At 37.6% G+C, this 17,737-nt stretch overlaps 2 protein-coding genes across 4 annotated transcripts in view; both read right to left on the minus strand.

The window, feature by feature from the left end:
• Positions 1–1,512: 1,512 nt before the first annotated feature.
• LOC146485879 (uncharacterized) lies at positions 1,513–7,893 on the minus strand. The gene has a single exon (XM_085102818.1). The coding sequence runs from the start codon at positions 7,743–7,745 to the stop codon at positions 6,360–6,362; it is 1,386 nt and encodes a 461-aa protein (XP_084958944.1). The 5' UTR covers positions 7,746–7,893; the 3' UTR covers positions 1,513–6,359.
• A 4,756-nt stretch (positions 7,894–12,649) lies between these two features.
• The window catches only part of LOC146485880 (intraflagellar transport protein 122 homolog), a 46,999-nt gene continuing 41,911 nt past the window's right edge, over positions 12,650–17,737 (minus strand). For all 3 annotated transcript variants that reach the window (XM_085102835.1, XM_085102834.1, XM_085102836.1), the window contains exons 45-47: positions 17,417–17,499; positions 13,567–13,731; positions 12,650–13,259 (exon numbers count right to left, since the gene is read on the minus strand). In XM_085102835.1, the coding sequence (XP_084958961.1) occupies positions 13,176–13,259; positions 13,567–13,731; positions 17,417–17,499 (332 nt within the window). In that variant the 3' untranslated portion in view covers positions 12,650–13,175. The remainder of the gene's footprint in view (positions 13,260–13,566; positions 13,732–17,416; positions 17,500–17,737) is intronic.

Below are 17,737 nucleotides of genomic sequence, written 5' to 3' on the forward strand. Positions count from 1 at the left end.
ATCAACAATAAATAAATTTTACAACCATGATCACTGTTTGCAAAAGCTCATGATGAACATTAATAATTAATTATTAATTTACAATACTGCACAGCAATTATTTCTAAATTTCAAGCACAAGCAAAAATATATTAATATACCAACCATGCCCGAGTTGTTGAAGAGCAGACAATTTAACAATTATCCTGCATAATCGTACGGTATATTGCCTGATACTTATCCGACAAGGCAGTGAGCCAAGTTGGCTGTTCCGCAACACTTAGTAGGATAATTGTTTTATTAGTCAACACATTGATAACAATTAAAGCACAGTTTTATTGCAGAAAAGCTGGAAACTATCTTGTTTTGCCATTTACCTATATCACAGTATATCGGTTGACTACAGATGACAAATATTTAGTGCAACATTACCATATTTTGGCCGTGTTACAATGTGTTGACTAATAAGATGTATAAGTTGCATTTCATTTTATCTGCTAGATGGTGACTTATCCACTGGATAAAGCTATCTGCTCTTTGATCAACTGGGGCCTGATGACCTTTACTCTTAAGGCAAACACCTTCAATGTTCTAGAGGGTTTACCTCCCTCTTAGTATTAACTAATAACTTGTTGTTCTATCCCAGTAGAATCCTGCCGAATCAAACCGAATTATTTCAAGCCTCTCACAACCTTACACCAAAAGGTGGTATCCTTGTTATTGTTGCACAATAGGTTTTCTACCAGCTGTATCACAAACTCTTTACACAAATAATCCATTTTTCAACCAAGTGTTCACGACGGCAAGATTCTTCTGTTGGCAACAACTGTTTATTAATTATCACATTTCAGTTTCCATGCATGAACTCGTGAAAAAATAACCATGATTGACGCCCAGAACTTACAGCTACCTAATCATCACCTCCAACCACCCCCCTCCGCCCCCCCCCCAAAAAAGGTCTTCTCTTACCAGCGCTTGTCAATCACATAATTACCAGCATCAACTTAGTATTAAAAGGTGCTAACTCATTGCTAGGTCTGGCCAGCTTGCAGTAAAAGGGGTATAGAATGGTAAAATCCGAGACCCGCCGAGACCTTCATTTAAAATTCGAGACCGAGACTTCACTACTTTTTCTAAATCCGAGCCCGAGAGGTCACGATGCAAAAAGTGTTTTTTTACTAACACTGCCAAAAAGCATAGTACGGTAATTAACGAGCAGAATTTATCCAAGCTTACATGTTTCACAGAAGCTGCAGAAGCGATATTCATTGCGATGTTGAGCCGTTTTTCAAGATTATTGTTTGTTGTCAGTTTAGGACGGTTTATTCGGACTTAATTTTTGCTTGGTTTGCGAGACTCCGAGATTCAAATTTCAAAATGCGAGATTCCGAGACCCGTTTTATTTTTTACGAGCTCAAGATTCCGAGACTCCAGTTTGAGACGCCGAGATTTCGAGACCCGCCGAAAATTTGCCGAGACCCATTATTTTTCAAGGACCATTCTATACCCCTAGTAAAAGGAATTCTTTTTCAATGACAAATAAAAAACTATGACATTGGTCAACACCTTTTGCTGAAAACCTCAATGTACGGCTTGCCTAACCCTAAAATATTTTTCTGGTATGTGGGCAATGCTACATGCAACAATAGAGCAATGAAGTGAAAACATCACATATATATTAATATATTTATTTAATTTGTGAAATTAGGAGAAATGACAAGGTATTTGAAAACAGCACCAGAAATTAATCGTCTCATGATTGTGTGGCACACTGGACTGGTGTGGATTGTGACGTCGTCAATTATGTTTTGCAGCTGAGATATTTCTATTTTCTTCACATAAATTTCTCTGATTTTTTGCCAGTTTTAAACTGAAGCCACCAGCACAAATGAGGTAGGTTTAAATCTTGTTGCAAATATATTAATATATATTTTTTTACAATCACATCTTTCCAAATAGCTCTCAACTCTGATAATTTCACACTTTCAATAATTATTTTTTGTGGTCATACTTAACCAACCAGTCTATTTCGGTGTAAGATATTAATAAATAATTTCAACTAAGTGAAGACACTCGTTTTTGCCTCATGTCTGTGCCACATTCTGCAGCAGAACATCCAAAAACTGGTTTGGAAGTGAAATGCGTGTAATTATCTGGTTTGTCACTCAGCAAGCATGACTGGTGCTTTACTACAGAACTAGATTTAATGTCTAATGCATGCCATGCATGGCCATAAAAACAGCTGACCAGACCTCCAATGTTTAGCATCCTAACATAATTAGTTATATGACAATCAAACTATATTAAAACAAATCATTCCAAACTAAGACAGCACTCCAAACAATATTATCAAATCAATCCAAACTATTAATAAAATCATTCCAAACGACAAAAGTAAAAAATAAATTACTTGATGTCAAACTACAAGATCTACTTGTAACTTGTTTCCCAGGAACCGCATATTATTAATAAGTAAATAACAGATTTACATGTAAATAGATATATATACTGTATAAAGACAAATCAAGGTTACAATAGAACCATAAATTCGGACTGAAATCCAGTACTATCAATTAAACAAGTAAAATGCTATTTTTGAAACTGAACTGTGCTTAAATTACTGTGATCAGTTTCTTAAAGCATGAATTTATTTACGTTAGCAATTTTTGATTTTGCATCAGTGGCATAAGAGTGATGCAGAAATGGGGGATGAAATTTGATCTTTGCCGGCAAAGATCGCATATTGCAGTGCTGCAGTCCAGCTGCCAATACCCATTATCTGGCCAGTCTCCCCTGTGCCACTAAGGCAAAAAAATTAATATTAATAATTGCAGCTTGGTATGACATTAACGACTAACAATTTACCCGTAGCTATAAATAAGTGAAACACATAATTAATGAACAAGTTTCAGGACCTTAAACCCACACAGAAAGCAAGTTGAAAAGCGTTTTCCTGGCATCAACTTTATATCATTTTTGTGAAAATAACACTGTGTACAACATTAATCATAACTATAGCAAAATCTGCAAATCTGATTAGTCATTGAAAGCCATGACTTTAGCATTAATACGCCAATGTAGCATTGATCATGCCTTGGTAACTGGACAGTGAACATTACCACAAACACTATCATAGCCTGGATGCAGTTGCATGAACTTTTTGACTTTCAATTGAATCTTGAAATTCAAAGTGTGTAATTAATTGACACAAAACCTACAAATATACTGTTATTTGGGCTTGAAATTTGTTATATATATGACTAATTTGTTTAAACAGAGGGTGTTTACCAGTTTACATGAAAAACTGATTGGGATCACTGCTGAAAAACAGGAGGGGTTTTTCCAAAACAGGCACACTCAACAAAAGAACTGGCACATGCCATTTACAATGCCGCCTAATTCTCCTAATTGACGCTAAGAAATGAAAAGTAGTAAGAAATTTTCTAACTTGCATTCCAAACAGGAAAAGACAATTACATGTGGAGGCACTGCAAAAATTCCAGAAGGAATTTTAGAAATTTCTGATTTTTTTGTGCAAATGGTGCGTACATGTAATACCCATGGTTTCACATTGGGCAATTCAGTCTTAAATTAAAGTTGTGATTGGACAAAAAACTGGGCTCTTGCCACACAGTTGTGTGATATAGTTTAACACTCATTTGATTGCAAATCTATTATCATAAATATGAATTTCTCTTAGTAAACAAACCAGTTTTTCTGTAAACTAAATCACCTCATTTCCAAGAGACTTAGAAAAAAATACGGCTTTCAATGTTTACAACTACATGAAACAGTAATAAATGGCCACCCACATGCACAGACACAACCACCGTTTAGCATTTTAAATATGCAGTGTATTTACAAACAAATCACAGTTATTGAAATTGTCAGTATTAACGCTCCCATAAATCTCAAGTTAAAGTAAAATGCAGTTGAATTAAGACAATGTTTTTAAATTATTACTGTTTCTGATAAATATAATCATATAGCTTTTAGTTTGTAAATACGAAGTAACATCCTAAGTAACACAATATATTAATTATTTTTATGCATATTTCTGCACAGATCAATGCAAAGTTACTGAAAGAAATAATATGCTGGTAAAATAAGTGGTTTTTGACTGCATATGAACTATTGATCCAGAAATCATAAGGGGAATAAAATACCCTGGAAGCAATAATTGAAGAATTTTAGGCAAGACTTATAACAAGCGCTTTTTTGGACTTGAAATTGAAGTTGATGCAAATAAACATGTATTTTGTCAGAGACTGATTACCATGTAAGGAACAATTAGCATATTACCTTTCGTTCACACACAAGCGAACTACACAAAAGAGGATTGAATGCTTGGATGATTTCTGTTGTCTATGATTAAGAATGTTTTGCATCACTTGGTTTAGTTCTTGGTAAAAAGTAATACAAATTCTTTGCAAAAAAGCCTTTTAATCAAACCAAAATACAGACTGAACGAAGTTTCTTACAAGATAATCAGTTCCTATGCCAAAACAGAGCTCACTTTGAACAATTCCAATTTCACAGCAAAAAAGCCTACAATACAGTGGTCTTGCGTGAAACATAAATGTCAAAACACCAGTTTGCACGTTATAAATAAGTGGAAAAATTAAAGATCTGCAAAAAGAAAACCTAAATTCCCATTTTTTCTCCCCAAATATTCTTAAATATTATTTCAGTTTTCATAAGACTCATTCACCAAAATCCAAAAGGTTGCAGCACTGTGTGTGGTTGCATAAGATATATTATATATGTAAAACCAATCCTGCTTTCATAATCGACTCTAATCTCTAAGCTTATAAAAACAATTCTGCAAGAACTAAACCCTTGTGCCATACTTTTACTGCTAAACTAAGCCTACATGTAGCTCTATTCTTGACTATTACTTGGCACAAAAGAATGAATTGTTGAGTACAAAAGAAAAATACAAAAAAAAAGAACTGCCCTTTTGTACATTCACAGACTTTACACGCTGACAGGTTCAAAATGTCCCCCAAGGGAGGAACACTGCAATAGAAAAACCAACCAAAAATTGAATTTAGTCATCAAAACGAGTCAATTCAACTTGATCTAATTTTGAATAACAATGTTTTATTCAAATTTGTGTATTTTAAGGAGTGGCCTCTGAACAGAACTTTATCGTTGACTGCTATGTTTACCTAAATACAAGACTAGTTTTCGTTCTCCACAAAGAATAGTAAATCTTGGATTGAAGCTTGTTTCAATAAAAATAACTTTCTGATGAAAAAACCAGTTGATTTTCAACTTCTTGAGGGCAATACAGCGTGGCCATCAAAGCAATCAATTATTCAAAAAATTTTCAAGTAGCTAATGAGCATACAACCAACGCTATTCAAATCAGTGCCATGTAGTCATGCAAGACAGCTGTTTGAAATATGCTCATTGCTTTCAAACAAGCACAAATTATTCACCCCAAAATACAGTTAAAAACTGGCATGAGACAAAGGAGTCCATCTCTTCCCCCATTCAAAAGGTGAAACACTTTCAAAAATTTCGAGAAAGTTACAATTAAATTTCTACAACAACGTGGGTGAATAATAATTCTATTTTCATAGGATGCAGAGCAGAATTCTTCAAAACAACAATAAATAAGAACAGGAAGTAATGTTGTTGACAGTTTGAGCCAAAGTTAACTTAAACAGAAAATACCCTAAAAACTATAAAAACAGAAATTAAATGCCTTAATAAATATATTCATCTTCTAAGTCTGACAAGGTATTTTAGTTGGTTGACACATGAAAGCTCAAATTGAAGAAAATCATTTTGAATCATATTACACATGTAGACTCCAAACAACCAACTTTTTTCTTTCTACGTAAGAAGAAATATACAAATGACTCAAAACCACTAGTGAAAATGAGGAGTGATAACTAAATCTGAGCATATGTATTGGCATATGTCAATCCCGAAAATACAAAGGAAAAATCCACTTTGATACTGAATGATAATGAAAATATTCTACATTTTTTTGCAAGTAGAATTCTCTAGCATGTTATGACGAGTGATTTTTGCCAAAAATAGCTTTTTTCACTTTCACAAACCAATTCATAATATACAACCTTTAGAAAGTTCTGTACTATTGAACGTAAACATGCAATTAAGTTTATATTTAAATTGACAATAAAATATGCTTTGATTACCGATGGCACTTGAAAATAAGCATAAAAATATAACTTATCTGGGGAAAGAAATCAAATTTTTGATAACTTGAAACATGCACATGAAAAAATTAAGATCAGAAAAACCAAACACTTCCAGCTATAAAAGCCAGTAGAAATGATTTTTGTTTAGCTTCACAAAAATCTTCCAATTGATCCCTAGTAGTTATAGCTAAGAGAAAACAGTTCTCATTTTGGTTTGACTTTAAACAATTTCAACCGGTCATAAACATTTAGATTTTTATGGCATACCAGCTGGGTGCAGGTAGAATTGCCTTGGCGTGCAATGATCGTCGACCAGGCCAGGAAGATGTTCCAGATTCGCACAATCCGCCCATACTTTTCCACCATGGCTGCCTGATTTGCTGGTTTCATCCAGTTATCATACCAGCGATTGATTGTCAGGGAGTAGTGAACGCCGATCGTCTCCGATGAATGGATCTCAAAGCCAGCTCGCTCAAGCTCAGTGACAATCCAACCCAATGGGCAGCTGGCATCAGCTCCTGGAAAGATATATTTTGCCATGAACAGCCCCCAGATAAAATCTTCCCACTGCCAAGTTCGACGCAGTCCAGCGATCTGGAGAAAGAAGACACCATCATCTTCAAGCATCTCACGAACCTGTGCCAGGAAGGACTGGAATTTTCTGATACCAACATGTTCGGCCATTTCCAGGCAGGTGATCTTGTCATACTTTGTGTTTGGTATGTCACGGTAGTCCATACACAAAAATTTGCTACGACTGCCAAGGCTTTTTTTCTCAGCTACATCTTCTCCCCATTCGATCTGACGCTTGGCCAAGGAAACGCCGGTTGAATACGTTCCGTGATTTTCCGCTGCATAATTGACCAGGGTACCCCACCCACAGCCGATGTCCAAGTGTCGCTCGCCCTCTTTCAACTGGCATTTCTCACTCAACAATTTGAGCTTGTTCAACTGCATTTCTTCGAGCGTTTCCGACTCGTCTCGGCAAATACCCGACGTGTAAACCATCATGGGGCCGAGAAATCCATTGTAGAAATCATTGCCGCGGTTATAGTGATCACAAACCTGCTCGGCGTCTTGAATTTTCGAGTGAAAGATCAATTCGGGCATAAAGTTGCAAAGGAAAAATCTGACGTGATCAAACGTCAACTCAAATGTACTGAACTGGTGACGGTTTTCCAAAGCTTCTAGGACATCACATTTAAAGTCTAGCTTGCCGTCTGCGTAAGCTTCGTACAGAACTATCATGGGGATCTTTCGGTTGGCGTATTTTGCCGCCAAACTCGGATCGTTGAATTCAATAAAGCGTTTCACGCCGCCGGTCGATTTTATACCGCCTTCCGCGACGCACATTCGGTTGAACGCGAACATAAACGTCCCGAAAATAGGAAGTAAAAGCACGGCGAAGGCTATAGGATAGCACCAAAATGGCAAGCCTAAACCATACTGAACCAAAGCCGGGGTAACGAAGAGAAGGGCGAACAATGCTTTGTACGAAATCTTCTGCCACGCCAATTGATCAATTCCTTTCAGCTTCTTCTTCATCGCAAAGCCGTTTGCTCTCGGCCCACCGTTTTGGATTCTCTCCATTGCAGTCAACCTCCAGAACGTTTCGTTGAAGTGAAAACGCCGTAAATTCCCCGGAGATCAAAGACTAACTACTGACTCGATCAGGCGATTTTGACATTGGCTGAACTTCACAGCTGTCCTTCTGCTGCAAAATTTATTACAATGAAAGGTACACGTGTCTTAGAGATCACGTGATCAATGGGATATCACTGGGAAAAGCCCGGTACCGCCTTTCATTCGAACCACGAAAAATAACGAATTCAATTTTATACTAATCGTCTTGTTTCGTATAATATTTCATGGACCAAGAGTGGCTATTTTTTAAGAACAAAGCATTACATTCTTGTCGTAGCTGTTTGCTTGTGGCCCTGGTGACACAAAACAAAACATTAATTTTCAACATAACTGGCGACTTGTAGCCGTTATTAACCACTTCAAAATTCGACAAAATTTAACTCTTCAGCGAGCTAGAAACGAAGAAATTTCAGTCTCCCGCTGGGTGTTGTGTTTACTAAACAAATCGAATAAAATTATTCGCTCTGCTCTTTAAACTCACAGTCACATAAAGAACGCAAAAATATCCTTTGTGTAATCGCCATCGTGTATAACAGCACCCGAAAAAATTGGCGCAATTCTATTTTATTCTGATCCCATTTTTAAACAAAACGTAAGGACTTTTAATCCCGTAGAATCGCCATTCGTGCAGGTGGGGAAAAGGCATATCAAACCATAAATTTGGAAAGAATTAGAAAACCAAACAAAGTGGTTTCTCAAGCAAATTTTACAGTTATAGTAAATTTGCATAAGTTAGGCAAAATTAGCATATTTTACAGCCTCTATTCGGTCTATTCAAAGGCTCTGTGCATTATTGAACAGAGAGGCATTTTTAACTAACCCTCAGTAGTTATAACGCAACTGTGGCCCATAGGCCATGAATTTACTGATATTCAGCACTCTCGCTTGACTAAGGGAAAAGGAAAATTTGTCGGTTATTAAAAAACTAATTTCTAATCAGTATATACTTGTATACAAGTTGACCATTTCTGGGCAATCAAGAGTCAGCCCATGGTCAGCTCGATTCTATATTAATAATTACTAAATTTAGCTTGTAAAGGCCGGTTAAACGGTTTTAACATTTGACCAACATTCGTTCAACAAAAGTTGAACGGATGTTGGCAAATGTTGGACAAATGTTGAACGGAGTTTCAAACGGCTTCAACACCATTCAACATTTTCGAGAATAAAAGATTCGATTATTGCATATTTTACGCACTTTGAATATTTTAAATTTGTCTTTTTTGTAGTATCTATTTATTTTGTGTCCCCAAATTAGTAAAGGGATCCACAGGCTATAAGGTATTGACACGTTAATAAAGCTTATATCTATTGATGTAATGAAACTTTAAACCACTGATTTAAATTTGATCCAACAAGCTTTCAACAATGTTGGACGACCTTTTCAGACGCCCCCGACATTGGTCAACAACGTGTTGAACGCATGTTGAGGCAAATGGGCTCTGGTTAGTAATTTTACTTTCCTGGGAATCAGGGAAACAACGCTTTGCTTTATATAACGGGCCTTCCTTAGCGGATGGGGGAGGGGACAGAAAGGGAAGGAAGGCCTTTTCTGTCCCTTTTCCTCGTCCCCTTACCCCTTCCTCCCCACCCCCATTCAACATTCAACATTTTCGAGAACATTCCATTCAACATTTTCGAGAGCAAAGGAAATGTTGTATGGATGTTGAATGAAAGTTTAAACCAATTTAAATTTGATTCAACACGGTTTCAACATTTTTTACACTTTCAACAATGTTGAACGACCCGTTCAAACACCCCCGACATTTAATTCAACAATGTGTTGAACGCATGTTGAAGCAGATGTTAATAAAAAACGGACCTTAATATATCCCTAATTTTATCTATTTGCCGCCAGGCTTTCTTTCGCTCCACATTTTCCGCGTCCGTCAGAATTCCGGACTGCCGGGTTTGCAGCCTAATTTTGTTCCTCCAAAGTTAGACTTTGACCACTGACGGAAGTGATCGCACGGAATTTACGGGTTTAAACCCATAAAGTAATACATTCAACATAGTTCGCATTCCGCTTACGATCTGAGACTAAATTTCATTAATCCTGAAAGCTTTACATGTCTCGTTTTTAACGTCGAAAATTAAATTGAACATTGAATCATCTCGCCTCATTTGAAAAATGAAATGAGGAACAATCGGTCACAAGGAAAGGTAGCATGTTATCTGGGTAAAAAACAGAATCAATTATAACTCTGCATAAATTTACTGAAAGACCACCAAACTTGGCAGCGACACAGAAATTGATGCTTCTAACCTCGGGTCTTAAAAATAGATGTCACGTGACCAGTTAGGATTGTTTCTTTGCCCAAACAGAAAATAGAAAATGGCCCGGGGGGTGCCAATTTCATATTTATCCAAGTATATTTTGTAGCTTAATGTTGTGTTAATAATTGGTTCTATATCATATATCGTTCAATTAGTAAGAGCAATGGTAACCTTAGTTTCCGTTTTAGCTTTTCAGTAATTTGCCAAGTTGTGCAAAAGATGTTGAAAACCTTATCATACTTGTTACTAAAGGGAAACCGACAGTAGCTATGCAAGGAAATACTTTTAAATTATCTTCCGGCTTAGACCTGAATAAGGTTAATCTAGAAGTGTGGCTTCAGTGAATAAATAGGTTTCGTTTCAAATGAATACTCTTGAAATGAGTTCCGTCCTGTAATTACGTTTTCTGGAGTATTCAATAGGAATTAATCAACAACTAGTTAGTTTGTCATTTATCTTCAAGCCTTTACAGATCCCGCTTCTCTCTGTGTATGAACAGCTCAACCTTTTAGTTATGACTGAATACTAAGCAAGTTTCTTTGTGAACTGTAATGACGCTAATTACGCGGCACGAGCCGTTCACTGACACTTCGGAAAACTCATTTGCTACATTTACGCACCTCAAGAACTTTTGATTTAGGACAGTTGGATAGTGCAAGTTCTCCTTCATGGCCGGGTTGTTCGAAAGCCGATTAACGCTAATCCACGCCAAAAGTTAACCGAGGTTTTCGTCTCGCTTATTAAAAATGATTTTAAAATTTCATTTTAAGCTAATGGTAAAGAAAAGTCTAAGGTAAAACTTAGGGACAAAAGTCTTTTGTAACAATCCTTATGGATTAGTAAATATACTCGAATCAAAGTTCACGTTAACCCAGGATTAGCTTAATCGGGCGTTGAACAACTGGGCCCTGAAGTGTAGTCAATAGTGAGGTTTTTCGAGGTTTTGGTGCTAAAATTTATCTTCTACGCGTCATTCAAAGTATTGCCGCGCCCTCTGTAATAACTTATTGTATTCCGTCAACAACGGATACATGTACAAATCATATATATACAACCCTGAATGAAGCGCTAAGTGATTACATCAGTGATTACATGATTACAACCTTTACTGTTGGACGAACTGCTTATGTCAGTTCGACTTTCAAGAATAAACTACTGTTGCAACCAAAAGCGAAGTTGTCGCTGTTAATTCTGCCATCCAGTTGCGGCTAGATCTTTGTACCTCGAGGGAGTGACGGCCCTTTCTCGCAAGCGAGCTCTCCTTTGAGTTAATCTTCCCTACGAATTGTCACAGAAGTTTCCCATTGAAGTACAGAATAGCCCGTAACGTTCCCGTTCGCTCAGAGTGGAAAACTGGTGGAGAATACTTGGTACAAGAAGGCTGGCACCAGAGTTTTCAGGAGGGAGAAAAAAGTGTACAAGACATACCGATATGGCATACGCCCTAAAAAAAAAAGAAACAGACAAACAAAAGAACTAACTACGAGACGGTCCATATAAAAAACGATAACAGTCGAAGATAATTCATTCCGGGAGGAATTTGACTCCAGGGGTGCAATGAAATGTGACCCACAAAAACGTACACATTGGATACGCCTTTGCTAAACCTCAGAATGAAGCCTTCCTTCCCCGAATCGAAGAGCGTGATGCTTAGGTTACCTTGCACTACATTTCACTCATGACAGGAAAGTCAGCATCACATGGGAATCAAAACCAGAAGTTGAACAAAGTTTACTTTTGTCTTTTTGAAGCAGAAACTGTGATTTTGTCCACACACTTTTCACTTTTCACATGTACATTTTTCTTTTCAAGCACACCTTTTGATATCCCGCGAATGAGGTTCCTTGGTCGCCCTCGATTCACAGGGTAAGCTTCTGAGATCGGCAGTTAGTTGGTCGATGTTTCAGACAGTTATTTCAAAACGACACACTTGCATTGACATCCACTTACCATTCTCCCAACTGAAACACTCGACAACAACAACAACATTCTTTTAGCGGGATAAACAGCGAACTCGTTTCCAGGGTTTCTCATCTGGAAACGAGGCTGGTTAAAAGTGTCAACACGTTTCCTTACTGATCTGGTTTTAAAATCTCACTACTTTCTAAGAAGGAATGATTTAGAACCTTACTGTACGCTTCAGACCCAAACAGGTTCATTTTTTGAGGCACAATTCTCCGTTCAATACAAAGTTCTGTGAACAGACATGGTTCTCAGTTCGTGCGACTCAGCCTTGGAATAAGCTTTCATTGTCATTCAAACCTTAACTTGCGCAGGCTGACGAATAATGCATTAAACAAATGGTACTTCATTTAATTACTATTAGCGGTCATTAGCCGGTACGTGGAGAGTGTTTTCATGGCAGCCATGTTGGAAGAGCCAAACAATAAAAGATATTTGCATAAATAAAATGGCAGAGAAACCTTGCATTCAGCAGAGCGTTGAGAATTTTTTTCCCTTACAAATAGGGAAATGTGTTTGCTAGGAAAGGATTCGCTATTTCAGGGATTGCGAGTCCAGGCTTTTCTTCAATATTTTTCCCGAACCCTCGACTGACATTCACAGTACACCTCTTCCTGTTTTCAAGACAATTTAATTTAGGTTCCAAGGCTTTTTTGCACTTTACATTTCAGTTTTGTTTTGCCTTTTTTTTTTACAATATTTACATCGGATAGAAATAAGGGCAAAGCTATTTACAGACGTTTTTCTTACTAGTTTTAACAAACAAACCCAAGACGTAGTGCAAACGGGAACAAATTTCTACAAAATATACGTTTTTCCATTGCGACACCGCGCGCTTAGCACGCATCTCTTTTAAGCAAAGGAACGACAACGGGAAAAACAGCTGTTTTCGTTGCAGTCTAAGTTGAGTTTTCGGTAATTATTTACTACGAACATTTCCGAGTTCGCCGACAGTTTCTACGTCATCATGAAGATACGTCACGTTGCATAGCAACTGTTTAGACGAAACCGCTGGCTTGGTTAAAACACGACCGAAAACACTTCCCTGGACATTAGTATTCACGAAATCACGTGATGTCACGATCACGTGTTCACGAAATCACACTAACACAGTATCACATGCTTCACTTAAGAGTCTTAGAGATGCTCCGCGGGTTTTCGGCAGAAAGGACAGGAGTTTTTCTGTAGCACCAGAAGTTCATAGTCATCTGTGTGAAATAACTGCAAAAGAAGAAGAAAAACAATCCCTTTATAAAAACTTTGCGCAATTAAACTCACGCAGTTGGCACATGTTTTCCCGCGCTTAGGACTGAGTACATGTTTTCGCGCGCCCGCCGCCTGACAAATGTTTACAAGTTTTCCCGCGCTTGACCGAAGCCAAAGTTGGGTGTTTTCCCGCGCTTGGTACCAATTGCATGTTCCTTCTTCGAGTTCATTACGTCATTTTTGATCGTTTTGATTGGTCAGATGTGATTACTTCCGACAGTAACTACAACTTCACTCTTGAGGATAGGAGAATAAAACTCACCCGGTTACACGATGAACACAAAGTGATTGACACGTCAGGTAGCAACGAACGATAGTACTGGTACTTCAGAGGAGGAGGCCACTTCTTTACCAGTACCTCGCGGCTATTCATGGCCTGCAGAGTTGATCGACCCACGCGGACTGGTACAAATTCAGATCCACCTTGCTGTACAGGGGGAACAGTATAAAAATAACGGATTAACCATTTCACTCCTTAAAGTTACATCTTGAGTTGTGTAATCTGATCTTAACTTCAGCTGGTGTTGTAAAGAAAATTTGCAGTTAAAATACCAGTAGACAAGGAGACCCTTGACACAAGATTGGTGTGACAAGCGGTTATCTAAACCACGCAGAGAAGATTTAAAAAGTCGTACTCGAACTCAATCTCGTACTTGTATCCAAATCTGAAGCTCCCTATTGTTATTCAACGAGCGCGCATTGAATGAGATGGTACACAGTATAGCCAACAAGGCGCACAGCTCCGAATTGACTATAATCATCCACTATCCAAAAAGCGCGAGCGTAATAATTATTTTATTAAAAACAACCAAGAAATACTGCTACATCTTACTGATTTTATTATTTCAAGAAAGATCAGCAGCCGATTTAATGGTCGCTATTTCTTGCGCATGGTAAAATGGCTGATCTCACATGGACGCTGAGCCAATCAGAACGCTGGAATAGCATTATCCAGTGATGCAGGGTTTTTTTTATAACCAGTGTTATAATGGGTGTCTTTTTCTGATTTGAATAGATCAGGAAGATATTCATCGACAATCCACACTCCCAATCCACTGTCCAATGATCCAATTTTTAATCATGTTTTAATATACTGTGGATCTACGATCCAATTTATATTGGTTCCGAAGTATGCTGGATTGCTAAGCCAAGACCACTCACAAAACTGTCACTGAACTGTGTTTTCAACAAAAACGTTGAAAAATAAAACTCTTTTGTATGAAGTGAAATCTTCTCCTGGTTGGTCTTGCTCAAAAATTTGGCAAACGTTTGCGAAAATGGCATTAAAAATTTGCGGGTTCCTTTTTGTATCGCACACTTCAATAGAAATATGATTTACTGTCCGCAAAATTGTTAAGAGACTAATGGACTAGCTTGTTCCATTAGGTTGGGAAAGCATTGATCTCATTCTCATTATGCAAAATTTATGATTAACTTGCAGAAAAAGAACGACCAAAAGAGAGATTTAGCTTCGCGTTTACGGCTAACGCCAAACGAGAAACGTCAAGCCACTGTTTGTTCTAAAATGCATAAACTTGTGTTTCTCGTACTCACTTCTCTCTTTTTCGTGTTTTCTCGATAGCTGTCGCTGACTGGGTGGAGATAAGCTTAAACCAAAAAAGCTTCATTGTTTTTCATCAAAGAGAAAATTTCAGCCTGGCGTTTGCCGTTTGCCGTAAACGCGATGCTAAATCTCTCAAGTTTATGTACAAAGCTTGCGTCTGTGATTGAATTCTAAAATGTGACCACTCAAGTGAAAGCTAGTGGGCGGGTTTTTTTTCTGCAGTTAGCTTTTTTTGTGTGTGTTTATTTGATTGGCGTGAACGTTTAAATGAAAGGTGTTAGGCAAGATTTCATGTTGCACTCTTTGCTTTTCAATGTTACGCTTATATTGAGCTTAGAAACTCAGAAAGTTTTATGTTGCCAAACGAAAAAGCCAAACACCTGATTAACGGGATAAAGGTGAGGTAATGAAATAACAACAGCTGGGAAAATGTTGTGTAATTAAAAAACGCAACGGAGTCTCGTTATTGGCTCAAAGAAAACAAAACCTTTGTTATGTTAAAAGAAAACGGAGATTGATAGAAAATGGGATTTGCTTAGTAGACGGTAAAGACAAAGGCGAAAAAGGTGGTCGAATTTAATTTTGCCGCCAATGAACTGCCAACTCGAATGTATTTTACGAACTGATACTGTAAAAAGCAACGGAAAAACAAAGAAAATATATCACATTGACACGAAAGAGCAAAAATTTTCTCCATTTCCCCGATAGCTATATGCCTAAGTTACACGCTAAAAACCGCTAGTTCATACTTTTGTTAGAAACCGGTTTATATAGTGAGAAAAATTCTAACTTGTTCTTGTTCATAACCAGCACATTATGATTCAGGAATATCATGAGCTACATAACATTCGATCAGTTGTCGTTGGTTCTTATTTTCGTTCGAGTAGAATTATTGTATAAATTTCAAGGAAAAAGACTCCAAGATTTACAATTCATTTCACTCTGGGTCTTCGCTTGTCGGCCGGTTTGTCGCCTCGTTAGTTGATGTTTTATTGTCAATTATTTCTTTCCTTCCTTTGTAATGAATACCACGAGACGAAACAACTTCCTGTTAGACAATTCAGCTTTCTACCTCCCATGTGTGCTAAATGATAAATTTGACAATTTCTCGAACCTTAACGTGGGAAAGATTGACAAACAAACAGCAAAGAGGAAGTCAGCGTTCAATAGCTTTCATTTGAATGACCGTACTTAAGGATTTTGAAAATCCGCAAGCTCTAACTTTCACTAAAACTCGCACGGTTCTGCCAAAGGTTTGAATATATACTTACGGGAAACAAACCTAACTATATCTTGGAATTTTTCGAACCGTTACTCGTTTGTTAAGAGAGAAATTTGTGAAATATGGTCTGTTACATGACCATCACATCTGCTGTTCAAACAATGAGACAAAACACGCCATGTTTTAAAATTCATGAGCGTTAATTGCAGAAATCTAAGGCCTTTATTCAGTCCAAAGGCTTTGTCGCGTTATGTAAATTTCATAAAAAAAGAATGGAGTTTTATGAATACTCATTTAGTCCGTCATTAGCTGTGAAAACCCCTTTTCATTTTGAAGGGTGATACCCATAATAAATTCAATTAATGTTTCCGTTCTCTGAAGCTACATTTTATACCCAACGATTCGCCGACAGTAAGAAACGCTTTCTATTACAGTTGAGCCAGAGTACACGAAATTCTTAAGTGCCACCATTAAAATTATAGCTAGAGAGAAATACTTTACTGTGGTACTATTTATTATGCTGTACAAGGTGATTCTAACTTTTGAGTCTGTGGGTGAAATCCTAAAGTGTGACCATTCAAATGAAAGCTACTGAGCAGAACTTTCCTGTGGTACTGTTTATTATGCTGTACAAGGTGGTTCTAACTTTTGAGTCCGTCGATGAAATCCTAAAGTGTGACCAATCAAATGAAAGCTACTGAGCAGAACTTTCCTATGGTGTGTTTATTTTGCTGTACAAGGTGGTTCTAACTTTTGAGTCTGTCGATGAAATCCTAAAGTGTGACCAATCAAATGAAAGCTACTGAGCAGAACTTTCCTATGGTACTGTTTATTATGCTGTACAAGGTGGTTCTAACCTTTGGATCTCTAAATGAAATCATTGAAATGTATGGTACTAGGCATTGCTTTTCTGTAGTAATGTTTATCGTGCTGCAGTGTCAAACTGTTTTCACTCGGTAAGTCTGTGGTAGAAATCCTGAAGGGTGGAAGGGTGAACGCCCATATGTAGCTATGGGTGGTTTGCAACCAATCCCTGGAGATCCAAAAGACAATGGTGTGGCAGCCATGTTGGATAACAGAACCTTTTGTTTTGTCATCCAACATGGCCGCCATGCCATTGTCTTTTAGATCTCCAGGGATTGGTTGCAAACCACCTTTTGGACAACACTTTTCTGTTACTGTTTATTGCGCTGAATACGGCGTTTACTCACAGTCGAATACGTGGAAATAAAACCCCAAAGTGTAATCACTCCAATGATTAAAATCATTAAAAACTGTAAACACAGGCAGTTTTCATCTTTGAGGGTTTAATATTTCAATGTTTACCTCAAAGCTCATCAGCTTGGCAGTAAAAGGATCCTCTTCGTCTTCTTCGGGGGGCTCCTCAGTTAATTGCAGGGACTGGAAATCTGGTCAGTGGTCAAGGAATACTTCATATAGGGGATCCTTTTTTTTTCGCTATCAGGAGTTGTCCCAAATGGGCACAAGTCTTCATATTTCGGGGAAAGTTTGAGAATGAAAGAAAGGCGGAGAAGAGCACTCGGATTTACTTTTTCCGAGTATGCCTGTGTCGCTCAGAATTCATCATTCTCATTCCATTGCGTATATGCAACACATTGACATTCCAATCCTAGCAGTTTGCTGGAT

The sequence above is a fragment of the Pavona decussata genome, unplaced genomic scaffold (assembly GCF_977016875.1).
Source record: "Pavona decussata unplaced genomic scaffold, jaPavDecu1.1 SCAFFOLD_24, whole genome shotgun sequence".
In the NCBI taxonomy this organism is placed as follows: Eukaryota; Metazoa; Cnidaria; class Anthozoa; order Scleractinia; family Agariciidae; genus Pavona; species Pavona decussata.